Source organism: Zosterops lateralis (genome assembly GCF_965231275.1).
Source record: "Zosterops lateralis genome assembly, chromosome: 20".
Classification (NCBI taxonomy): Eukaryota; Metazoa; Chordata; class Aves; order Passeriformes; family Zosteropidae; genus Zosterops; species Zosterops lateralis.
In genome coordinates, this window is record NC_139780.1 from 8,461,035 (window position 1) to 8,488,574 (window position 27,540).

The following is a 27,540-nucleotide window of genomic DNA, read 5'->3' on the forward strand; positions in this document are numbered from 1 at the left end:
GGACAGCTCAGCCCTGTGGGGTTGGGAAATGCACGGAGACACTTTGGGGACCAGGATTGGGATCCTCAGATGAAGTACCCGGGAATGCCAGGCGGGAGTTGGGGGCCAGGTCCTGCCCGAGTGTGACCAGTGCTGGGCTGCAGGGACACCGGGGGCCACCAGCCTGGGCACCCGGCCTTCCCCAGGGCCATGAGCATCTTCCGGGGGCAGCTGAAGACGCACACGGTCCCTTTTAAGCTCGGGTTTTAAGTGTTTTTTAGTCTGAGCCTCTGAGGAAGGACTTTAAACAAACCCGTGTGGTGGTGCCGGTTCCCTCGGGCACGGGGCGGGGGTGGGGCAGCTGTGGCCGGGCAGGAGGGAGGGCAGGGCTGTGTCTGCTCAGGACAGAGGGCAGGGCAGTGTCCACTCAGGACAGAGGACATGGGCAGTGTCCCACTCAGGAACGGAGGGCAGCGACAGTGTCCACTCAGGACAGAGGGCAGGGACAGTGTCCACTCAGGACAGAGGACATGGGCAGTGTCCACTCAGGATAGAGGGCAGGGACAGAGGGCAGAGACAGTGTCCACTCAGGACAGAGGACATGGGCAGTGTCCCACTCAGGAACGGAGGGCAGGGCTGTGTCCACTCAGGACAGAGGACAGGGGGAGTGTCCCACTCAGGACAGAGGGCAGGGCTGTGTCCACTCAGGACAGAGGGCAGGGCAGTGTCCACTCAGGACAGAGGACAGGGCAGTGTCCACTCAGGATAGAGGACAGGACTACTGTGTCCCAGTCAGGACAGAGGGCAGGGACAATGTCCACTCAGGACCACCAGTGGCACTTGCCAGCCCCGTGGTCTCTCTCCCTGGACTTTGTGCTGATCTGTCCCCGCACACCCTCCTGTCCCCTCCTGCTCAAGGTGCAGCAGGTGCCAGACCTGCCCATGGCCTTCTTCACTTGGGCTTCTGCTATTAATAAAACCCAACCCACTGAAACATTTATTTCTTCCTGGTTTATTTTCTCTTCCCTTGTTCAGATTCCTGACAAGTCTGGGCTTAAAAACACACCTCCCCAAGATGATGGATCTGGTTTATCATGGACAGGCTCATGAGCTGTCCTGGAAATAGAGTTCAGCTCAAAACAATTTACAAACACAGGTAAAGAGCCCAAATGCATCCAGTTTGCCCAAACGTTTGCAGTTTATTTTAAACAAGCACATTAATTTACAATTTAGTACAAAACAGTCACTTTTCCTTCCAAGAGAGGAACGAGACAGTAAAAACCCAACCAGAACATACTTGGAAATGTCAAGTTATTGACTTCAAATAAATAGAACATTTAAATTACTGAAATGGTATTGTCACTATTTTCAACACCTCATGTGCAACACCACACCTGGGACCTCGGCTCCCATCCAGTTCTGTGCAGGAGCAGCAGGATGGATGCACTGCTGGAAACAGAAAATTAGAGAAGTTCTCACAAGTAACTTCATCAGGTTTCTTTAACACTTGCAGACTTTTGTCTCCCCTGGCACATTCTACTCCTTTTATTTTAGTATTTCCTGTTTGAAAACATCCAGAGAGCAAAGAAAACTCCATGAATTACAAAGGGCCAAGTGACTGCCCCCAGCACAGCACAAATCCCATAGAGTGGAATTGCAGGAGCCTCTGTGGACAACAAACCCACAAATAAACCCTGCAAGATCCAGGAGCTGGGACTTAGAGGGACTTTAAACCAGAAACACTTTCCTGGCAGCATCACCTATCCCCCAACACAGGCTGTATCATTACAGAGACAGAAAATGGTGGAATTTGTCATTAGAAAGACAGAAAATAAACCCAAGCAAACCAAGATCTACTCAAGTGAATTCAAACTCAAGGAAACCTTCCCAGATGAGGACGTTGAAGTGAAGGCCTTGCCTGGTTCACTGGCAAGAGCTGGAGCACCAACATGGACAAGCAACATCCTAATTTCATTAACTTCATACTTTTATACTCTGAAGAGACAAAAAAAAAAAAAAAAAAAAAAAAAAAAAAAAAAAAAAAAAAAAAAAAAAAAAGGCAGCCAGAGAAGTTTGAGTATTGATTCCTTTTGTTGTGTTTGCAGCAGAGTCACAGCAATGGAAGTTAAATGTGTGTAGCAAACCCCCCAAACTTTACTCCAAACCCACATTTGCTGTTTTTTAATGGCAAAATCATCCCTACAAACCTCTAAGGCCTTTTGCTTTTCATGTGCAGATGAAAATGAGCAGAATGAGTCAAAGCTTATGAAACCAGGTCTATGTATCTGTTAGAATTCTGAACAACTGCCTTAATGACTGAATCTCAACTTGAGAATGTGCAATACTGACACAGGAATTGACTGCCCCAATGTCCCAGCCAGATCCAACATTGCTGTGCTGGGTTAGGTTTTCCTGGTGTTCGGATTTTCTATCAAAGCCAAGTGTCCTTTGCTGGTGGGCTGAGAACACCTGCCCACATCAGGCCACCCCAAAGTTACCTGGTTTTTGAAACTCCATGTGGAATCTCCAGGTTTTCCTCTGAATGAGCCTCACCTTGGGATCTCTCACTGGTTTCCAGTCCAAACCAAAGGCCCCTGATCACTCTTGTGCTTACAGGGTGTGTTTGAGTATCCAAGCCCAGCTGCTCTAAGGATGGGAGTCATAAATTCTTTAAGAGGAAAGACCCAGGATGGTTTCTTGTGCCAGAACTGTGGAATTCTGAGGGTCTTCAACAAGCACAGACCCAGTCCCTCTGCAGGAATGTAGGACTAACAGGGTCATGGGAAGTGAGATTTCTTCCTCTGACATGTTCACAGCAACCCCAGAAAATTATTTCTCTATGTGGGTGTTATTTTGATTAACTTAAGCTACAAGGAACAGTGAATCTTTGCAGCTCGATTTTTTTATTCCTATTGGATGCTGCAGAGATACGTCAGAAATAGTCAATTTTGTGAACAGCCAACATTTGATTATGAAAAAATAACCCTGTGGAGTTTTTGTGCTTTTTTGGTGCCAGGCTTCAAACTTTCTATGCTGGGGCTTCAGAGGGAAATCAGAGGAGGACACACCAAAGGTACAAATCCAGGGAATTGGCCAGGGACTCCTCATTCCTTCTCGTGTAACAGAGGAGCCAGCAAACATTCAATTAAATTAGAAGTTGCAAATGTAGAATTGAAAGGAAAAGCCTTTTTATATAACATAATTAATCTGGAGAACTCACTGCCACGAGAAAACATTGAGGCCAAAACCTATTAGGATTAACTAAAGATTAGGTAATGGATAACTAGAACATGCTCAATTACATTGGATAGGATTATAAACTTCACTATCCAGGACGTGAATTATCCCCCCCAGCCAGGATCACAGCAACTCCTACTCCCAAGGATGAATTTGTAATGTTTTCATGGTTTCTTCTCACTGCTGCTCCAGGGACCCCACACTGACCTGTGGAGGGAACTGCCACATCCCACAACAGGGCAGCTCTGGGCCTCACCCATTAGGGCACTGGGAAAACCAAGGGAAGTGTTAATTGTTCTCCTGTGATGGAGAAACTCAACAGAAGAAACTCAGTATTTGCAGATTTTCCAATCTGTTCTGTCATGGTAACACAAATCTTCACTAAAAACATTGTTTTCCTTTCTTAGCATCCATCAGGATTGGTTTCCACCTGGATATCACTGTAATTACTTAGCAATCAGAATTTGGGGCTGCTAATTGTGCCCCAAAATTCTCATCCCAGTGATGACACACACAGATCCTTGGCTGGAATGCACCAGAGAATGGATGAATGATTTGAACATGAAATGCTTCCTACTTTAACTATGTAAATAACATTTCAGAAAGTCACAGAGGTTTAGAATTGATTTAATTAGAAGAGAACTCTTGTTTCCTGAAAAAACCCCATCAGAATTCCTGCTTCTCCCAGGGAAGCAGCCAAGGTACCATTCAGAGGAACCGTTCAGCACCCGGGGAGGTGAAATCAGCTCTGGATGAATTTAAAAAAATAAAATAATAACACCTGACTTGAAAATACACAAAACAATATCCAATTTCCTTCTCCAGCAGGCACAGTGGATTGCATAATGCAATGTTTACTCTGGAAATGAGCAAAGGATGTTGGTGGGAAGTCATGGAAAAATCTTAACTGCCAAATGCAACGCTCCTGTGCGAGGACATTGACGTGGCCTCGGGCAAAGCCTGGGGATCTCAAGGCCAGCTCCACCTCTTCAGCTGAACACCTGGGAAATGCCTGGGGAAGAAAAGGGCTCTGAAACAAGGAATACTGTATATAAAATCCCTGATCATAAATATTAAAGCTGTGTCTGGGACTGAACAGCCACGTACAGCGAGAACTCCTACACCGAGGAACGGTAATACTTCACTTTCCAGCGCTTGGATCTCATCCGGAAAAAAAAGTACATGATCATTAAAAACAAGGATGATGCCACATAGAGGATGACACACAGACTCATGTCTAGGTTGGAGAATCCAATCCCCAGGAAGGACACAGCCTGCCTGGCCCCTTGGAGGTTCACGGATGCAGCTGCGTTTTTGCCGCTACCTTGGACAGCTCCGGGGTTTCCCTCCGGTTTCTCCAGCACCTTGGAGCCTGGATCTGCTGGGTTCTCCTTATCCTGCAGTTTGTTTTCTCCATTTCCCCCCGAGTTCTTCAGCAGGTTTTTGTCTTTCACCTCCCTCATGTCTCCCTGCTCGTTGTCACTGGGGTCAGTCTGGCTCTCGGTGTATTTATAGAGGATATTTTCACTGCTGTAGTGGGACTTGAGGAATTTCAGGACTTGGTCTTGATTCCAGCTGTGCAGCCCTTTGATTTCTTCATGACACGCAGGACAAATGTCTGGAGTTGGCCACTGAACTTTGGGGAATTTTGGATCTTCAGTCAAATCACCTAATTGGAAGGAGAAAAACGTAAATAGAAAAATAGTCAGGAGGACTGAACTGGGAAAGCTGCAGCATCAGTCACTGCCCAGGGAGCATTTTCCACTTTCAGGGAGGTTGGCATACAAAGCCACAGCACAATAATTGAATTAAACAAAGACAATCACAAATTTGGAAGTTTTCTCATCAATTCTCACCCAAAACATTTCAAAATACAAACACTAAATCACAATTATTTCCCTTTTCTCACAGTAAAAGCTGCAGCATTTCAATCCCAACCCCAAATCCTGCAATTGCTGCTTTTAGAAGGCAGGAACACACAACTGCCTGGGCTCTGCAGGGTTAACCTGAATTATGGTGCAAAACAAACTGCTCTTTTCACTCCTTAATCCCTGTTTTCTGCCTGGTTAGCAAGAGCAGCTCCAAGGCCAGACACTGGGATATTTTCATGTTTCTGTGTTGAGAATAATTCCATCCCAAGCTTGCTTTTCCACAGCTCTGCATCATTACCAGAACAAACTGTTTGCAGTGTTTTAAAAGCCATGTTCATGTTTAAGATGTATTTTTTCAGCTAAAAACCAAGTCTTTAAATGTATAACACTGTATTGAATTAGATCTGATTTTAACATTTCAGATGCTCACAACTCTGGCCACGTTTCTGAGCTGAATGCTGCAGCTGGTCTCACACTTTGCTCTAAAAAACAGTATTTTAAAATGTGAATAGAGATAATCTTCATAAACAAAATCTCCACCTGGTAAAACCCCTAATTTATTTACCTGATTAGTACACTACCACTTAAAATATTTTAGAAATAATAATTTTGCATTTTATTCTCATTTTATTATTTTTTATTCTTTTTTAAAGCAGGAAACTTCCCCATGATTTTGGGTAAAATGGGATTCAAAAGACATTTAAGAATATTTGTCTCCTCGATATTTATGAGCAAGAGAGCAAATTTGCTTTTTTTATCCTAAAGATCACTCAGCAATCAATTTGTTTCAACAGAAAATGTAGAAACAAAACGTGTTACAGCAAGGTTACAAACAGAAAACTCCCTGTACTTTGTGTTTTCCTGCCAAAGAGGGAAATGCTGTAAATCCTGAGCATTCCAAAGGAACAGGGAATAATTCAATAGGGCAGAGCCATATCCTGACCCCCACCCCAAGGTGTTTTCATTGACCAAACATCATTTCTCACGCAGCACCACAAATACAGATGCAGCTTTTAAGGGTGAAAATACATCACTGTCCCACAGAGGAATTTTAGCAAACTGAAAAAGCATAATTTAACATTATTATTTATTCCAGTGTGTTTATACTTCTTCCTAAAAGGGTATTTTAGCTGGCTGCTGCATCACCTAAATCAATATCCATGTGAGTTTTCCAATACCTTAATGTTCTAAATAAGTGCATTGCTTCACCACTTAGCAACTCCAAGTCCACAGGAGTTGCCTGTTAGAGGAACCAAAATTAGAGGATGTTTTTATTTAATCTCTTATTATTTACTTCTTTTCTCCTCAAAGAAAGGAAGCAAACTGTTTGTGCTCACAACAGTATTTAATTCTTCATAAATCTTGGGAATGCAGCAGGAGCATAATATGAACACAATGTAGCATATTTAAATTGTAACTAATGCTGCATTACCCAGATCCATAACAGCAGACAGGGATTTAGTGCAAAGAGAAACCAATTTTCTTTAGTGCTTTAGTTACTTGATACCTCCATAACAGAATGGATTAAACACAACCAGTATTTTAACAGCACTTTCAGTCTAACTGAAAACACAGGGAGCTGGAGGGGGCACAGATTTCCTTTATACAGTAATTTCATTTTATTCAGCTGCCTGATCTGCCAAGAGTTGAGGTTCTTTTATCCTGAGGAAGCCTCTTGTTCAATTGCCATCAAACAAAACAAAGGCAGGTATTAACTCTAAACTGGAACAGAAAGAAATGTAATTATATTTTATCCATTGCTAAGCAGCTGAATTGCTCCTTTGATTTGTGCTCCAGAGCCTCACCAAGCAACAGGTGAAATCTCAAAGAAAGCAGCTCTGAGAATGATGTTTTTCATTCTCAGGGGTTTCTCTCCCCTACCTGCCAGCCTGTTGTTCACCACGTTGTGCTTCTCCCAGAGCCACAGAACAGCCTGCTCCAAGCTTTTCACAGAATCCATGGATTCCTTGGCCATCTCCTCAAAGTGCTGAGCACAAGCCTTGCAGCCAAAGAAGTGCTGGATGTATCTCCTCATCACCTGCAGCACAATTTGGGGGTTGTCCTCAAGACCTGCAAGACAAGGGACAGGCACAGCTCCAGCAGCAGAAAAGGGAAGTGGGAGAGGAGGAAAGGAAAAGTTGCTCCATAGAATTGACACCTGAAATTAATCACTTCTGCAATTTAAAGTGGCTGTTCATAGCAATAAATAAAACACATTCTGTAAAATTGTGCTCAGAGTTACCCTGAACACCACAATCAAATAAAAGTGAAGTGGTCTCTACAGAGGAATTTCACCTTTCAGAGTATCTTAAAATTTGAGGGGAAAACCACACTTGATTTATGAAAACTGGGCATTATTTTTATCAGAGAACATCATGAAATGGCTAAAATATGCAGAACTCACACTTTCTGTATGTCATACCTCCTGTAGAGTTAGAGACTTTCTCCAAGCTCTTTGCCCAATAACTAAACAAATGTTTATATTCTGCATTCACCTCTATATTCATGCCCAGGCACTGAAGTTATGACGACTTTGCTACTGAAAAATCAAAAGCGAAGCCCCCTCTGGTGAGTCCTGCACAAGATGCCTGTGAAGGCTGTTTGTTACTCCACAATTCTGAGGAATTAAGAGAGCACCACAAGCTCATTAGAGTTATTAATTCCACAGCTTTTTTGGCAGGCTCTGAATGCACAGAGCAGCTGCTGAGCAACACTTTGGAGAATAAATCAGGAATTCCTCCTAAAATAAACACAAACACGTGGGTTTTTTCTATAATATTCACACTCTCACACTAAAGATTATGCAAAAGGGAAATTAATTCAGCAGGAAGAAGATAAGGCCTGCACAGGCTGAGAACTTTGTGGCCTTTCTTGTAGCAGCAGGTACCTCCTTACATCTCTAAGTGCCTTGAAAACCTGATGTAATTTGTGGAAATCCTAATGGTTTCATCTCTGTCTCACAGAATTCCTGATTCATGCTTAATTGACCCAGTAAATTATGTCAAAATGTATTTAAAAACGTCCTGTGTGCTACCACGAGCACACACTTGTCAAATTAAACACATTTTATGGTGCAGATTGATCAAATTACAGACTCCTGCTGCTGAACACCATGAGTAATTTACTATTGCTTTGTTTTCTTGGAAAAAAAAATAAAATCAACAAAACCTGCTCAAACTATCAGAGCACTCATCTGCTATAGATATGGGAAATACATGAAGACTCATCAACATCTTTATTTAGCAACAACTACAGGATATTCTTAAACACAGCAGCAAAAAGTAGTCTTTAAAGCCCAAAAGAAATTCTAAAAAACCAAACGATTTTTCCTCAGCCATTCAATATCTGTGATTGAACAGACATGTATAAATAAAAGCTATGAGATTAAAGCAGATTAAATTACTGCATTAAAAGAAAGGCTGGAAAATTATTTTGGAAGTTGAAACCAATTTCAGGCAGAACAATTTTACCATTGATACTGAAATATGTATTTGGGAAAAAAAACCCAACAAACACAAATCTCTTGTGGAGAAACAAGAGATTCATATACAAATTTAATTTCATCTGTTCTTCCGTGCAATGGTACACTCTGGAAATTTCATTCTATGAGGAAATCTGTCAAATTCAGCAAGAGATTTAAAAATGGCAGATAATTTATTATAAAATCCACAAGCCTGTCTTGTTCACACCAATACATCCTGTTACCTAAAAGCACATTTCTTGTAATTAGTGTGCTCAGGAAATGATTTCTACAATGATTTGACACATCCTTAGTGTGAGCAGTTCTGTCCCGAGTTCCTTTGAATCCCTCCCCACTGCAGGTCCAAATTTCCCCATTCAGCATTAAAAATGTATCAAATAAAACCCAATAAAATAATTTTATTAAGGAAGCCTCAGGGAGGTCACCCAGAGTGCCAGGTCCTCGAGCAGAGGGGGACGATCAAGAAAAATACATCTGCTTCAGAAAGAAAACAATTGCAAAATGGCTCATTTTGTTTGTTTTTCTTTTATCAGCCCCCAGATGAATCTTCTATTAACATCTGCCATGTATCATTGTGTAATCCTCCTTTTCTCTTTCCTCCCAAACTACTGCAATTCAGGGTAACCCTAATCTTTAAAGTGGACAAGAACCATAAAACCCTACCTGTGGTGGGAAGGATTAGGGAGTACATCATGCTTTTTAGTAGATGGGATTTAAACAAGCAATAAGGAGAGGAAAACCTCCCAAGACATAATCCCACAGTCTCAGACTGACCCAATTCTTTCACCATAAGAAGTGATCATCACATATCTGGCCCGATTTACAGCCAGGGTTAACTGTGCCAAAGAGTTCTCAGGTTCTAAAATGTATTTTTAACTTCAGGCTCATGCTTGAAACACACAATTTGAGGTGCAATTTTGTTAAATATTAAGATTTTTTTTGATTTTTTTTTTTTTTAGATTTAATCAGAACACTTTGGGATTAAAAGGGGAAATTTAAGTTATGCAGGATTCTGCTGAACAGTTCAAAATCATCCAGCACAAACCCCTCAGGCTCACTGGGCAGTGAATGCACTAAATTGAAGAAATTCAATCTATTGCCCCATGAACAACAAACAAAACAAAGAGAGAAACAGAAATCAACAACAGAATGATTTGCTAACAAAAAAAAAAAAAAGCCTGTTCTACGGGAGAATTATTCAGATTTGAAGGGTTTTCACTCTGACTGCAAATAATGCTGGACAAATGTATGGATCTGTAATGTGAAATAATAAAATCTTTTTTAGCATACAATGAACAACTGGTAAAATGAAAATTTCTGAGTTTTATGATGTCCATGTAGAATTCTCATATTCCTTGGAAAAGATATTTAAAAGGCTTTAAATGAAAAGGAAATAGAACTGTAACCAAACAAAGCACTGCCCTGGCAAGAATAAACCCCAAAATTTTAGCATTAGTGATTCTATTTTCACTGGGTGAGGAAAATAGATTTTATAACCAGCATATTTCTTAAACAGGAATCATCACCAGAATATTAACACTCAGCCTCACAAGATGCTGCAAGTCTAAAAATGAGCAATTTTACAGAGTGCTGGCAAAGTAGTAAATCACTGCAGGGATTAATGACAGGTATATTCAGCTCAAAAAAAAAAAAAAAAAAAAAAAAACCAAACAAACAACCAAACAGTCTAAACATTCAGTATTTAAGAAATAACATTACAGAAGGATCAGCTAATGGTTGTACATCTTTTATAGCTACTGAACTCTATGATTAAACCTCATTTTCTTCAAATTTCATTCCTAATGCAACCTCAGGTAACCTGAATCATTTTCATCTATTTTCAGGGAGCTCAAAATTTCTTTGTTTGAAATTCTTTTTTTTTTTTTTTCCCTTTTTCTGCTTTATTACTCCCAGCTCTAGAGCCACACACTTTATTTAGCACATTTCCAAACCTTCCTGCTGCAGCCAAGCTCTGACCCCTGCTGGTGCAGCCTTGCAGCCACTCTCCTCCACAAATGGATCCCTTGAGGATTTACACACCAAAAAATACAAAATTTGCTGCTCACCTGTGTTTATCAAAGCTTTTGGTCTCAGTGCAGCCTGAACAGTCAGGGTATGGAACAGCTTCCAGAGGGAGCAGCTGTAGCCCCTCAGCTCTGGTCTGCTGCCCTGGCAGCCAACCCACTGCACTTTCCTGGGCAGAAATATCCCAGAAATCTGCAAAATAAAAAAGAGATTTATTTAAGGTATGTAAAGGCTGTTCTGGGGAAGAAATGTATCACTGAGTGTGGCAGCACAGTTGATCCCACGTGGAACTGAGGTGATCCAGGGTAAAGGACAATAAATGACTTTCTGCACTTGTTAATGAATTCATGCTTCAGGAAAACAAACTTGAAAATCCTCATGTCTCAGATACCTTGAAGCGTCACCATAAAACTCATCCCTTTTGGACAAGATAAAAATTGTTCAGTCATTGACATCAAACCTACTAAAATCAGTCTGACAGAACACACAAAGTAGTTAAACTTGTAAAGATTTTTTTTTTTTTGAGAACACAACACACAAAAATATTCCTGTACACTGACAGAGCTCCAGCTTCCCTGGGCACATTCAAAATTCCCTATTACTCCACAAGGTGTACAGGATTTCCAGTGCAAAGCCTTAACTGACTGTAAAATTCAGTATTATTTAGAACAAATCCACTCCTTATTCATTGCTCCTGAAATCCAGTGCAAGACTTTTTTTTTGAGACTTCTCTCTCCTCTTCCTAAAACACAAAGGGTGTTTCCAAATTTCAGACAGAAATAGGGAAGAAATTGTTAAGTTCTGTGCAAAGACAACCCTATCACAGGGCTTTGCCAAAGTGGGATGGGATTCCAGCAGGCAAATTAGAGAGGAATATTTGGGGAAACTCTTCAGGAATAATGCGCATTTCAGTGGGTAAATTTCCCATCACTTAAACTCTGACCTTCAAGAGAATCCTGCTGATAGCAGGCACAGCAAAGTCAGAAATATCCTCTGGGAATCTTACATCCCTGGGGATGACATTAGGGAACAAGTATTGCTTGCTCATTATAAAACCCAGCCAGGATTGTGCGTTTCAATTCTCTCATTTCAATTTCTTCTTGTCGACGTGGGTTGTTGTTTTTTTTTTCTGCTAATGATTTCACTTTATTTTCATTTTAACCTTCTTATAACTCCATTATGACTGGGGGAGCAGCAGTAAGTGATGTCTTAGATTGATATGGAATCTTATCCTTTCCTAATGCCCTGTTTTATGCTGGAAGTGGGAACAGCTTACCCGCATTTTGTTGTTGACCAGATCCAGGATAGCATCATAAGGGATTTTGTCTAATGGAAGGCTCACCAGCCACTCCTGCAAGGTCTCTAACAACTTCACCACAGGCTGACGGCCAGGAAAAAGCTGAGAAAAACAAAATAAAACCAAAGAACAAAACATTTTCAAGCACAAATCTCATTAGCAGCGAGACGCTTTTGGTTTTATCCAAATGTTTTTGCTGTCTGTAAAAATGCTTTTTTTTGTTTCCTGATGAGCAAATTAATTACTTGTTCTGCTTTCAGTAAAAGGCCATCTTACACCAGCTTTTGCTCTCAAAATTCAGCAAGTTTTTTTGTGCAAAATGTTAAAAGTGAAGCAGGCAGGAACGCTACAGAACAAGTTGACATTATCTGGGATTTCACATTAAGATAATTCAGTTCAGAATGTTGCTCAAAACAGAGTAAAACAGAGAGGCTGAAATCCTTCTCATTTTTGGAAGATCAATCACAAAAAATAGTTCTTTATAGTCAGATTTCTGTCAGTTTAGGAGCTGTTATACAGAAGAACATTTTCCTTTTCATATGTAACAGTAATTTCCAAAGTGATCTGGAGTCAGGGACTTCCTTAACTCAGAACTTACAGAAGCCTCAGCAGATGAGTGTGAGGAGCTATAAATCAGTGCTCAGGCCATTATTTTACAGCAGAAATGGTATTTTGATTTAATGAGGATTGGGATTATTACAGAATTAAGCCAAGTGTCTGCCATTCTTTAGGACCCTTCCAGAGGGAACAAGATTTCCCTCACAAAAATTCCCCAAGCAGGGACTCAGAGACCTCTGCGCCTTTGGATTGACCATCACTATAAACAGGAGAAGAATATTAAACATTTCCTAACAGAAACACCTGGAAATATGAATGAGAGCAGCGAGGAAAGCGTTACATGACCAAAAAATAAAGCAAATAAAAGGCAGCAGCCCCTGGTGGGACAGGGCAGGTGGTGATGAGCAGGCACCTAAAAAATTCCCCATTTATCACCAATGCCAGGGACCCAAACGGCATCAGCTGGCCAGGAGCCATAGGGAAGAACTGAGGATGTTTTAGGGATAATATGATGGAAAGATTACCACCACACTTTCTTAAAGAAATGAGGCCAGCTGGAGATTTCTGACCTCTGATGGCTGCAGGGGGGAGCTGGCTGGGTAAGGAACTGTCTGTCTGATTTTCAGATAAACCCAGATATTTGGAAATGGTTCATAACATGCCTTGTTATTCCCTTAAGAGTTATTGATTCACTTTTTAAAAATGAAACATAGTGGTAGCTACATAGTGAGTAAAAATAAAGATATATTGGTCATTTCAGGAAGCTGGCATTATAAAGGAACATTATTTAAATTTTTTTCAAGTCATATCACATTTTACTACATATATTTTCATGCTCATTATGAGCATGACAATGTTATGTTACACATAAGCATTTTTAATTTTTAAATACTCAATTATATTTAATACCTCAGTTATTTTTAAATACCTATTTAATTAAAATCAGCACCTCAATTATATTCAAAATTCAGACAGAAGCTACTAACATCTCGAAATAGAACAGCATTTGCCAAGTATGCATTAATGAAATCCAAAAGTCAAGAATGAAAAACAAAGGTTGGTTTAATCCCACTGAGTTACAATAGCTACTTATCCTGAAAATCTGATAAATGGACTATATTTACAGTGTTTGTTCAATATGCTGCAGACTACTTAAGCTTTATTTAATTTTGAGCCCCCTAAGGTGAAATTAAATTGCATTTTAACCCCATAAGTATGTCAGAACAGCAAACAACACCTCAAAAACAGCCTTTAAATGAACCCACCAAACCCTTTTTTAAGCCACTGAGGATGCACACACTCAGACACTGCACAAGACGTTTTGAGAGACTTATGTCCCACGATAAATTTTCTAGTGGAGCCACTTCATCTTCACAAATAATGAAAGCCCAGCAGTGCCTACCTTTGCAGAGATGGTGACAAAGTCCTTGAAGGTTTTCAGCTCAGCTCCCTCGAGTGCCTTGTGCGTGGCCAGCTCCACCCGGAGCAGGAAATGCAATCCCGACTCAAGGTCAGCCATGTAGAGCCTGGACCTGCAACACACATCATCAATCCTGGGGGGCTCTGGCAGCCTCCTGCCACCCCTTTCCTCACCACTCACTCATAAAATTGATGAGGAGGTGTCATTAAAGCCCCCCCAGCACTGGCCATCCCACAGGGATTGCTGAGTCCTGCCCAGCAGGGACTGCTCGGTCTGAGGCAGAGTTTGGACAACTGAGGTTCAACCACACATGAGGAAGTTTTTTTTATATTTGACTCAGTGTTTTGCCTCCCAGCCAGCTGTACCTTGTAATGAAATTACAGCCCAGGGGTAAGGAAATTACAGCTTCTCTGCTGGGCTGGCCACAAACAGAATCAGGACATGCTCTGAACAACAGGGGATTCTACACAGGGCAGGGGTGCAAACAAGACTGAAAATGTCAGGGTTGGAAAGGACTGAATTAGAAATGCTCTTCCAAATGCAGCAGTTTTACTGAAGCTCCTTTATCCCTGAGTTAAAACACAGCAGCTCTTAAGATAAGAGTTCTGATAGGTACAAGTAAACCATATAAACCAAACAAAACATTTCCAAAGTTCCTTCTCACAACCAAATATCTTCATAACTAAAACTTTGTACTTTACAAAGTACAAAGTGCATCAGGCACACAGCCCCAGCTTTTAATGCTTTTTAGGCAGTGTGAGACAGGGTAATGCACCTGAACATACAGAATTTCACAGAGTTAACACTTCTTGTAAGAGTTCAGCAGCACTATTGTTGCTAAAAAACAATTAAAAAACAATCATTGGAAAAACTGGCTGTTCCCACCTCCTAAATAACATGCAGGAAAGAACATATTAAAAGACAGAATCATCTATAATCATATATACTACATCTATAACTTAATTTAAGCCACAGACTTATTCTGAATTTAACTCATTAATTAATAAAGTACTCACTTAAATTATAAAAAACAGCAAAATTCTGCTTCAAGTTTCTTAAGTAAAGAGACATCCACATGAATGCAGGAGGTTCCCCAAAAGGATCTTATTTAGAAGATACTTGGAGTGGAGATTCGTGTCAACAAGATTTTGCCTCTCTGGAAAGCAGCTCAATTTAACTAAGTTGTTTTGCTAACAGAATATTCCATATGAAGTATTCTATAATAGTCACTGAAAGAAGATGACACTAATAGTGTCTACAAAAGGAAAATAAGTATTATATTAAAGCACTCAGTCCCACATCTTTTCCATCTAAAGATGCTGAGGGATTATCTCTCTGCAAAGGCTTTGCATCCTTCTCTCAAAGAGGGAAAGAGGGTGAAGATAAACCTCAGAGGATTTGGGGTGATAAACATCTTTTACAGTGACTTTAGTATTTTCTACTTGCATTTGACAAGGCCTTTTCAGTGGGCACTGTTTCAGTGTTGCACACACAGAGAATTTCCTACAGAAATGTTTCAGCTTGGTATTTTACCACTTATTTTTTTCAGGGACACTGATCACTTCTTTCAGGTAGTGGGTGGTAAGTCCTTGGTATTTTCAAGGCAATTGAATATTTCACAACACTTCTGGTAAAAACATCCCTTCTAGAGCAGTGCAGACATTCATTGTTGAAAACCAAAATACCTCAGTAATTTCACCTGTGGATTGTTTGAAAAGCTGCTCACAACTGAAATGAATGGAGTGAAATGAAGTAAAATATGGAACTGCACAAGGATTTTATAATAAATTACAGCACAGCTTCCCACATGGCAGGAAAAAGCTGCAGGTAATTTAAAAAAAAACAAATATATTAAAATCAAGAGCATCACTTACTTATCAAACTCTTTCCACACCTTGATCTCTGTGCTCTCCTCTTTGTTTTCTGGAGCAGGCAGCTGCAGTGGCAAAAGGAGTTTTTTCCTTACACCTGGCAGTGACTTTAAATATGAAGAAAAGAAAGACCGTAGAGGCTTCAAACTGCAAATGGACAAAGAGAGATCACTTTTAATCTCAGATTAAAGTGTCCAAAGCAAATAATTGTATAAAATAAGATATTCACTTTGGTTTATGTTTTACAGTCCTAGTGCAGCATGACCTGTTTTGATAAAAAGTGAAAAGAAATAATCAATTTATGAACAACAAATCACTTGGATTAGGGGTGTGAAATTCTGTTAAAAGTAAGAACAAATGACGATTATGCAAATGTCAGTTCACGTTACACAAGAAATGTTTTTTTAAAGAACTTTGATGCTTCATTTATTTTTTCCACTTTTATTCTAAAGGTTTTTTCCTTTCAGAAGTATCACGGTAATAAATTAAAGCTGTAAATAGGTAACAGTGGTAAGTAAAAGCAATATTAGGTTTTTTATTGATAATATAGAGAACACAACTTCAGTCAGTACAGTGTATTGATGAGGTGTCAGGACATCAAATCCTGGCATTTTTATAAGTTAAGTGAAGCTCCTCATAACCCTCTGACAGATAATTACTTACTTGTTAATTAATCCATGACTGCCATTGGGCTGTATCAGGTAGCAGGAGGGGACTGAGGTGACCCCCATTTTCTCCAGGAAAGGTTTATCAAAATTCAACGCTCTCCTCACCACGATGTTTTCATACTGGATCAAGTCTAAGATAACCTGGGTAATGAAAGGATGCCATGAATTATACATTGTTCAAGGAATATCCAATCTTGCAGGACAAGACACATAAACAGGTGAAGTGCATCATCCTTTAAGGGCATCATTAAGCTGTTTGCAGGAAGTGCAGCTATGGCTGCTCCGTGCACAGGAACAATTTCGCTTAAAGAAGATTTACTCTTCTCTAAAAATTATTACTCCTATCTTCCTTTTATTTATTCTATTTTTTCTTGGTCTATTCTAGTCTTTTCCTCCTTCCTTCCATCAGAGATGACACATGGCTTCCTTTTCTTCAGCAGGATAGGAAGGTTTATCCATTCTGTCTTGTGTTGTAAACATGAAAACAATGCTATTTTCTGTTTCACTAAACTATTCTATAAAGCTCAAATACTACAAACACTAACAAACATTTTTTATTCTGAAAGCAGACTCCACTTTGTGTTAATCAAATGACTCTGTCTTCCCCTCTAACTGTAGATAATAAAAACAGAGTGTGATAAAAAGCTGAAGAACTTTATAACCTTCACATTTCTTCAGTAATGCCCACTTGCATCACCACAGCAGCTTCCAGAGAAGAAATGCCTGGAAGCAGCCTGATCCCAAAGTGATTCCCACTTTTGGCAGCACAATCTCCTCCACTCATGACACTGAGCCATGTCAGCATCAAATCTAATTAGAAACATTTTGCAGACACTGGATGTTTCCACACAGATTTTGCTTGGATAATTATGCCTTTTTTTTTTTTTTTTTTTTCACTTATCCTAGATCTCAGCAGGAAGAGAAAAGTAACAATTGTCTGAGCTAACAGCAGGCTCATTAGGTGGGGAAATGATGCCCAATTAAATATTTTATTGGGAAGCAAAACCTAAAGACTTCCACTTCTTCTGTGTTTCTGAACTGGGTAAATAATTTTACGCTACCATTGTGAGTTCCAAAAATGTATATGTGAAGAAAGGAAACTATAGAATTTAGATTATTACAAAGAGTTGGCCAGAAGAATGAGTACTAAAAATGGTTCTCTAGTAGTAAGAAAACAATGATGTAATCTGGCAATATCTCTGTTGTGATCCTTCAAATTCTTGAAAGAAAATTATGCTGAGAATGAAATTGATAAATTAACCTTCAACTAAAGTAAGAATGGAAGAAGTGAACACGACATCACATTCTTTTGTAAGCAAGTTCCTGCGTGTGAGTGAACACCGCAGCCCTGTAAAACCCTCGGGTTTATGATCCCCCAAACACGTGTGAGTTGCTCTAGTGCTGCAATCAGAGAGCTCTTGCTTGGCTAAACAAGCTCAGACCCAGGTGGTTTATGGTAACATCCCCGCACAGCCACTCTGCCCCTCACAAGTCCCACGTTACCTCTCGGCCCACGTAGGAGCTGTTGCTCTCAAACACAATGGCTGTGTAGTGGTGGCTGCTCTTTTCAAAAAGAGATGGGAGATCACTGGGCCTTTGAAGAAAAGAAAAACAATTTAGCACAGAATGCAATGCACCCACTGCTACTCATGGAATTTCCTTTTACAATCTCATAGCAGAACTGGTAGTAAAAAAACCACCTCACTTCATTTTTCATCTTCTACAGTTTATTTAATTAACTGAGTAAACAGAGAGCAGCTACATTTGCAAAAAAGGAACTTACACGACTGGATCCAGTGGTGGGCAAGCAGGAGGTCTCATGTCCTGGGAGTGGTTCTGGAGGAAGTCAATCATCATCTGACGAAGTGTTTGCAGCTCTCGATCTGCTCCTGCTGGGAACACGTTCCAAAAAAACACAACTCTTCAGAAAACTGGGGAAAAAATGACTCACATGAAAGTTTGCTCTGCATGTGGGTTTTCTCATGCTTTTCTGGGTCAGGTTTTTGCTTTAAATTCAGACTTAAAACCCAGCATACTATTTGGCTGAAGAAAAGGAACAAAGGATTTAGTTGTAGGATTTCATTTTCATGTTGCTGTGAGATTGTATTTAAAAGCTGTCATCCCACCCCAAAATTAACAAAACCTCAAGAGTTTTCCAAATGTATCCATCTGCCTGCCTTGCTGATTTTCTCTTCAAACAACGCCTGATTCTCTATGTGAACATTTTCACAGCAGTTGCTATGGGCAACTTCAGCAAGATATTAACCACAAATTAAAATCTGCCAAGGTGTGTCATTCCTACCAAATGGAGAGGCCACAAGGCCATAGAACAAGAGGAGGAAATAACTGAAGTGTGAAAATATTTTATTTACTTTAAAAGAGCCAGACAGAAAAGCAGAAAATACTTCCAAATGCCCAAAAGGTAAAACTATACAAGAGAACAGGAAGGGTTAATGGTGCAGGTGGTCTCTCCTCTGACCTCTGGCCTTTTAAATGTTCATCCATAGAAAGGGACAACATTACTTTTGTCCCAGACAAACCACCTCAAGCTGTGATCCTGTCAAACCCTGGGATAAGCCTATTTTCAAGGAGTCACCATCTGAATAGGGGCTCTCCCAACTCAGGGTGCCTGGGAAGTGGCTGAGGGATCAAAAGGCACCCGAGTCAGGATTGAGCAGATTGGATCTCGTGCTGATGAGGAGGAAATAAAACGGATTTAAAAAAATATTAACAAGCCATTTGTAATAATTAAGAGCTACATTAAAAAAAAATAGGAATGTGATCCTTAAGTTTCTTGAAGTTTCTTGACTGCCTAAAATTCTGATTAGCACTTCATAGAGTACTTGAAATATCCTGTCTTTATTAAAGAGCTATTTAGTGTCCACCCCATCTCCGTCCAAAAGAATTGACAGGCAAAGGGATTTTTCTTCTTGTGTGACACAGCCCTGGCTGACAGGAAAACTGCTCTGGGAATTTCTTACAGTAAAATGTTCTTACCTTGGTAATTTTCTCCAGTTGTGAACTGCTTTGTAAATGCTTTGAAGTACTGCATGGGAGAAAAGAAAAGTCACTGTATCAGACAAAAAAGCCCAGTTTAGGAACAAAAATGGCTTTCAAGAGTTATTATTTTTACAGCTCTAACTACAAAACATTTTTATTCATCTGGTCAGGAGACAGTTTTCCCCCTCAGCCTATGAGTTCCTAAAAGCTGCTTCTCACCTACCTGAGGGCAAGAGGAAAAATACCTTAATGCATAATTCAGTGGTGTGTATTGATTCTGTACTGCAAACATTAACCCAAACACAAATGAACTGATCACAAATCAGTGCTACCAACTGTGTCTGTACTTGGAACTATTCACATTTTCCCAACTCCCTCCAGTGGTTAAACAGGAGATCTAAGGGAGCTTCTGCTACAAAAAATAAAATGGAAAAGATTCAGTGTCTAATAAAGAGGATATCACAATTTACACCTAAAACTTTGAAGGGTAAATGAAAATTAAAATATTGGTTTTGCTACCAGGGGAAAAGATCTCAAATTTTACATTTAAATGTCTCCTGTTCCCTCTCCTGTCATCACAAACAGTTTATTCAACCCTCTCCATCCACAACATTCTGTTCATACTTAATAATGTGGTTAATACAGACTGACTGAGAAGGTAAAAACTGCATTTAGACTTAAAAATGAACAATGACAGATACTTCTGGCTAACGTGGCATCCTCTTTAAAAGGCAATTTAAGCATTTTATTATGAAAAATATTATGGAATTAATCACAAAAATAGTGAAGGATCCATCAAGGGTAAATTTTTAATTGCTCATGCAATCAGCTGTTTTCATGAGGCAATTTCAATGCGTTCCTTTTACTTTCACATACCAAAACTAAAAACATCATTAATAATCTTGAAACATCTGAATTTGAAAAACATTTATACAAAGGTTATCTAACAAATCTATTGAAACTTGGGGTTATATACATGTGATAATATGATACTTTACAGAATGATATCTTCTTTCAGTAAGAATTTTTCTGATTCTGAATTACTGAATTACTGCTCAAAACAGCTGCATCAGCTCTTGCATTCAGCAAAACCCCCTCAAGTTAATCTTTCATCAACTCTGCAGCTTTCTCAGCAAAGCAAAGCAAAACTCCAGCTACAGAACAATGAGTTACACAGTTAATTATTATAAAACATGCATCATTTGCCTAAGGCAGGATGTTCTGCCACTTACCCTTAAAGTTGGGTAAAAGTGAATCCCATATTCTTTGCACGTCTCATAGTTCCCCTCTTCCCCACAGTCCAGCACTCCAACTCTAATTGCAGATTCCCAGTCTGCAAACAAAGATATCTTTCAATTTTCAGCAGGAGTGACCACGGATCCCAGCTGATGAATTACCTGCTTCCCATGGAAACCAGCAACAGGACTCAGAGAGATTCCAGTGGCATAAAAATCCAGCCCTGGGTCGATTCTCATTTGCCATTCATTTCCATCCCCCAGTGTAAAACAATCTACTGATTTTTAAAATAACTAAAACCTCCCTGTTTGTCTTGGCTGCATCAGTGTTTTCCATGCACCTAAACAAGAGGAATCCCAGCACACAATGCAGCAGTTCCAGGGGTGAATCCAGCAAGATGAAATCAGGGCCAACCCAACACTTGCAAGGAACTGGATTGAATTCCTCAGCTTTTCCCATTAGCTGTGCTCATAAAATAGAGCATGCAGAATGTATATAACTGGAAAAAATTCATCCAACAGTTATTCATCCACATGGCTGTCAATTACAAACCCATAAATTTGATGTACCTTGTATTAAAGCTTTTGTAACAAGCGGCTTTTTCTCCAATTTACAATTTTCTCAGAGGCTTCAGAATTACACACGACCCCCAGCTCACATAGTGTCTGCTGAAAGCTGTATTTATCTGGCAGTATTGTTCAGAAATACATTAGTTATACCCCCAAAAATACCTGAGTTTTAACCAGAGTGTTTCTGACCTTTCTTTATAGCAAAAACCACAAGAGTTCAAGGATTTCCACAAATATGCTTATATAACTTCAATAAAAGCTTTCAACTAACTTACAGCTTTTTCCTTCTCTTTTTTGCTGGGAATTTATCTTTTTTGACCCAGGCTCTGCTGCAGCAATCACTTTAAGGAAGAACCACTCCAAGAGAATCCTTAGACAGTTGCTTTTTAAAGCAAAGTTAAATCAAACCAGTCGTGGGCATAATTTGAAAGTCCTGCAGAATTCCCAATAAAATTTAAAAAGCACTAAAATTAAACCTGCTTTTATAGCAAAGAGCATGAAAGCTTTATCAAGTTCAAGGGCTGACAGACAGTTCAGGTCTCTGAAATTTAGCTTGACCTTTTCTTGTGTTTGGAGGAGGCCGAGGCAGCTGATGGAGAGGTTTGTGCTGAACATGCCAAGAGCTGGGCGGGCACCAGGAGAGCCCTCAAACACCCCGGAGCAGATGGGCACCCATTCACAGCAGCACAAAGGACACAACAGCCCGTTTCAGCAAATAAAACGCAAAACACAAAAGAAAAGTTTGGCTTCTGGTTATCTCCTTCATTCAACTTTCACCACTCCTCCTCTTTTTTCCACCTGTCTGGATCCTCCTCTGCCATGAATAGGAGCTCTCTGTGCACTATGCAAATAACCCCGCACGAAAAAAAAAACAGCCCCACCCCAACTAAACGCTCGGGTTAAAGAGCACCAGCTGGGATGTGCTGCTTAACATTCCTGCTGCTGGAAACGGAGCTTTTCCTTTCCGAGGGATGCCAGAGTTGTTGGAGTGCACAGCTGACACTCTGGAGTTACTGTGGAACTGTAGCCTGGGCTGGCTTTTTTTTTTTTTAATGCTGATTAATTTTAAATTAGCATTAGTGGTTTCAAAATACTGACTCACAAACGATGGGAAGGAGGCCAGATGAGGGATGCATTAACCAACACAATCTCTGTTTATGCTAAACAAGCTCCAGTGAATGGCAGGACTGTGTTGGACAAACTGGAATCCTGCAGGTGGGTGAAACCTCCCACGTGAGAAATGCCAGAGCATCGACCTTGAGTTACAAGGAATACACTTCCTTTTTATAAACCCGGGTGTTTTCCACCAGGAAGTTTCAGTCTGGGAGGCAAAAGGCTCATCACAGGCACCTCTCTCTCACAGCTACTTGAGAGTTGCCTGTTTTGACACTTGGCTGTTTTCTGAACGATGTGACTGCAATTCCCCACCAAATGTGCTCAAAGAACAATTTCTAGCAGGAAATCATTATTGCAGCATTTGAAACGAAACCTGCTAAATTTGGACAGTTATTCCAAATACTAAGGAGTGAACTGATTCTGTGTATAATTCACAGGTTGTCCTAAGTGGCATTTCCAAGAGTTTGTTACTACACGTAATTCCAGCCCTTGGATATTTTGCTGGATAGACTTAATCATCTTTTAGACAGAAAAAGGATAATTAACTCTAATGGCCACTTTGGCCACTGCTGTAATAAAATGAAATGTGTGATTAGGAAAGTAGCAGCTCTGACTGAACTTAAAGTCTGTTCTGAGGGGGAGTATCAAAATAAAAGCATCAATTACACAGAAGTAAACACTGATCCTATTTTTCAGGAGGATTATGTTCTGCTGTGAAGCCTGCAATGGTAGTATTGCCAAGATTTAACAAATGAGAAACAAAATAAAAATTAGGTCTATTAGTACAGGCTTTTTTTTTTTTTTTTTTTTACAAAGCTGTTGCACCAGTTTCACTGGATTTTATTTGGACACCAAATCAGCAAACATAACCCCAGTGATCTAGGAATTCCCTAATATAAAATCTGCATCCTCAAGGATATTCTTTAATATCCTAGCAGATGAGCAAATATTTCTGAAAAATAAATGTTGAGACAGATTAAGTAGGCAAAATGTTCTGGGTTTGGTTTCTTTGATGAAGCTACCAATGAAGTGTGTGACTGTTTTCAGTCTCCTAAAATCCACTCATCCAACTTGAAAATAGAAACACTTGGCTGAAAAGCAACACCAGAAGCCAAGAGCATTTGCTGGTTGTGCCAATGTCCACAAACATTCAAAATCCACTTTCTAAATGGAAAGTTTTCATAAAAACTCAATGGATTAAAGGAGAGAGAGGCCTTTAACTGATTGCAGTGATACAAGTGCATAACAGCATCTGCAGTTACCATGTCTGCAGAGAAAGAAAAGATGTATTTGAAGAAGTCTTTACAAAGGTATCATACTGCTGTAATCCTGCATAAATCCCAGTCTTATTTTGACCAAAGCTCTGGCCAGTTTGGGCTCTTCATGCTCTCCCACTGCTGTGCTCAAAGACCTCCTTGTTACTTCAAAGAAGGAAAAGATCTAACATTATTTTGGCCACAAGCAGACTAAAGCAGTAGAGAAAATGTTACATAAACTTATGTAAATTAAACAGAAAAAAGTTACTGATTTATAAACAAACTCCTCATGCAAGTCAGAAGCATTTGAAGTGCTCTGAAAACCATGACTGCTCTGTGTTTCTCTGCTTTTGAGTTTTTGCTCATCAATCACAATTCCTCAGCATGTGATGAGTTCATCAGGACCTATTTTAGGGTGGGTTTCCATTTCCATACACCTAAATGTACATGGAATACTGCACCTACATTTCATGTGAGTTGTTAATGCTTTTCAGAGTGTCACAAAACAGCCAGAGCTCTTCAGTCCCCCTCAAAGTGCATTAAAACTGCTGTATCCATCCTGGAAAAGTCTCCTGGGTGAAATGTGAAATTAAGAGTAGTTTAAAAGCCTTTTACACTGCTATATTAAACATAACATTTCCTACAAATCTGATCTCAGGTTTCCTTCCCAGCAGAAGTACTGAACTTTAATCAATACCTCAGGGGCCTGTTTGTTTCCTTACATCTACAAATAGAGTAAAACATTCCAGCACCTGCCAAAAAACTGAGACAGCAAGGCAGGTACCTCTGCATAAGCTGTGGAGGCCACCATTACTTTTAAAGTCACTATTTGATAAATCTGGTTCTCACTTTGCTTTATTTTTGTATTATTTTCTGGTGGTCCTTTTCCCCTTTCAAGCCCGTCCACACTACACTGAATTTGCAAGATATAAATCAAGTGAGCACCTCTCCAGTATCAAAGTATTTTTTGTTTATCCTCTGAAACAAGCTGCTCTCTTCATAAAACATTTAGAAGATAAACATTGTGCCTTCAAGAGTTCAAACCTCGGGTACACAGGGACATTTACATGCAAACCCAGAGCTGGACCACTGTGTGCGTGCAAGGTGATGTTTTGTCCCTGGATTCCTTCAAAACCTTTAATTTGGAGGTGTGCTTCCACCATCACCCCTTGCTCTGTCCCATGGGCTATTTTGGCACTACCTGAGCATGGGATGAAGATGATGCTCACACACCAGAGCAGGGGATGAAGATGATGCTCACACACCAGAGCAGGGGATGAAGATGATGCTCACACACCAGGCACCCCACTAGAGCAGAGGATGACGGTGATGCTCACATACCAAAGTACAACCACAGCAGGAGATGATGATGCTCACACACCAGACATCACCAGAGGAGATGAAGGAGATGATCACACACCAAAGTAGAGGACGATAGTGATGCTCATACACCAAAGCATCTCCAGAGCAGGGGATGAAGATGATGCTCACACACCAGAGCAGGGGATGAGGGTGATGCTCATACACCAAAGCACCACCAGAGCAGGGGATGAGGGTGATGCTCACACACCAGAGCAGGGATGAGGGTGATGCTCACACACCAGAGCAGGAGATGAGGGTGATGCTCACACACCAGAGCAGGGATGAGGGTGATGCTCACACACCAGAGCAGGGATGAGGGTGATGCTCACACACCAGGCACCACGGCTCACACAACCCCGGCCACACGTGGCACGGCCCAGAGGTGACACAGCGCCCGAGGCCCCGCGGCCCCCCAGCCCAGCGCCCCTCGGGGCACCGCGAGGCGCCGCCGCGGCCCTGCACCGGCTCCGGGCACGGCGGGAGGCCGCGAAGGGCCGCGGGACAGCGGCCGGGCCGGCGGGGCCGTGCGGGGTGACCCGGTCCGAGGCTCACCTTTGACGTCCCCCGCCAGCGCTCGCCAGGTGGGCGCGAAGGCGATGCAGTGGCCGCAGGACGAGCTGTAGAACTGCACCACCCAGGCGGCCGAGGAGTTGAGCAGCGCCGGCCGCACGGAGCCGGCCGTCAGCACGGTCAGCGGGTCGTGCCCGGGCCGGTAGAGCCGCGCCGTGGCGGCGGCCACCAGCAGAACCAGGAGCAGCGCCGGGAACAGCACCGGGAGCAGCACCGGGAGCGGGAGCAGCGCCCGCCGGCCCCCGCCCGCCGCCGCCATGTTGGGACGCGCGGAGAGGGGCGGGGCGGGGCCGCGCCATAGCAACGCGCCGGCCATGGCGGCCCGGCCTGGGGCAGCGGCGGTGCCCTGAGGGGAGCGGGGTCTGAACCGCGTCCTTCAGGGGATCGGCGGCTGTCCCGTGTTCCTGGGAGGAGCCGGGATTGTCCGTGTTCCTGAGGGCACCGTCCTGTGTCCTCTGAGGGGAGCGGGGGGGTGCCCGTGTCCCTGGCGGGCTGTCCGTGCCCCTCAGGGAAGCCGGGACCGTCCGGTGTCTCTGAGGGGAACAAGGAGGTGTCTCTGAGGGGAGCAAGGACTTCCCTTTTCCCCTGAGCGTTGGAAAATACGGAATATATAAATTTTTTTATTAAAAAAAAGAAGAATGTTTTTTGATGTTTGATTCGATCCGTGAAACAGAGGGCAGCCAACAAGCCGCAAGTGTTAGAAAAGCTCTCGTCACTCAAGTGGCCTCGCACGGGAAGAGGTTGCCCGGAGAGGGTGCGGAGTCTCCTCAGCGGAGACAATCCGGAGCCATCGGGACAATATGCTGTGCCCACTGCTCCGGGATAACCCTGCTGGACCAGGAGGATGCGCTCCCCGACTCACTGTGGTCCCTTCCACTCTTACCCATTCTGGCCGCCTGTGAGATCACTCGGTGGCCAAATTTGTGTGACAATTGGTGTAGAAAGAGAAGTTTTAACTTCGCGAGTCTCCTCGCTGAGCAGAGATGAAAGCAGGGCAGCCTTTGGGTCGAGAGCTCTTTCATCCCAAAGTACCTCTCTCAGCAGGGAAGAGCCATCTCTCCTCCAACAAGCTCCGATAAAAGGCTCTGTGTAGGCGGTTTGATAGAAGCTCTGTCCTTCCCCTAAATTCAGGATGTGCACTAGTAATGGATTTTAGCACCTTTTATAGCTCTAGCCCAGTATGGAAGTCTTTCATTTCTAAATACAGGCTCAAGGATTTTCGTTATTTTAATGAGAAGCAGAAATCCAAGAACATCCCCAGAGAAGGGTTTCAGAGGAGTTTAAAACTCAGAAAGTGAAAGACTGAGGTCTCTGAAAAGATAATTCTTGCTTCTGTTGCTCACGAACACTTCTTTTAATCCTTGAAGAACAAGTAGGAAAGAAAGGGGTTTAAATTCTTACTTCAGGCCCATCGGGCCAGTTCAGGGTTAGAACTTAATTTATCATTGTTTGTGGCCAGCAACCCACAAACAGCCAAGAGTAAAATTCTGCTACTTTCACCTTTTCCTGACCCTTTCTTTTATTTGACAATTAAATCTAAAGTGGTTCAGACACATATCCACAGATACAACCTAAATGGTTTCTCATATCACATCCCAGCCTTGGGGTTTTCTGTCTCTATTTTTCCTTGGGTACAGCAAGCAAAAAATATAAATGGTTACAGCTTCCAAGAATTGAAAAACCTTGTAGCAGCTGCTAATTAGGATTTTAAAAATCTGCAGTGCCTAAGATATTTTAGAGCACATTTTATTCAAAAGAATTGTTAAATGTATGAAGATGAAAGAGATGGATTACAGGAGAATTAAATGTAGGGTTTAACTGAGAAATAATCATTTTCTATGAAAGATAATGACTCCTCTTGAGGCTAGTATCAAGATTTATTGACCCAGGAGGTTAATATTGATCAAACCCAAGGCAAACAAAATATTAGACCTTGAAGGAGAGTAATCTTGATATTGAAGCCTTGCCACTGAGTGAACAGGTCAATATATCTGGGTGCCAGAATCCCAGGTTTTGAACACAGA

The 27,540-nt window shown here is 41.4% G+C and overlaps 1 protein-coding gene across 1 annotated transcript; it reads right to left on the reverse strand.

Annotated features, from left to right (window-relative positions):
- Positions 1–1,168: 1,168 nt before the first annotated feature.
- On the reverse strand, positions 1,169–25,832 carry QSOX2 (quiescin sulfhydryl oxidase 2; the record flags this gene model as incomplete). The annotated part of the gene is made up of 12 exons (XM_083875931.1): positions 1,169–4,885; positions 6,969–7,157; positions 10,635–10,785; positions 11,870–11,992; positions 13,851–13,980; positions 15,743–15,886; positions 16,403–16,548; positions 17,911–18,001; positions 18,191–18,299; positions 19,405–19,453; positions 20,640–20,740; positions 25,499–25,832. 12 exons carry the CDS (start codon positions 25,830–25,832, stop codon positions 4,335–4,337), a joined length of 2,118 nt encoding a protein of 705 aa, XP_083732057.1. The 3' UTR covers positions 1,169–4,334.
- Positions 25,833–27,540: the final 1,708 nt, after the last annotated feature.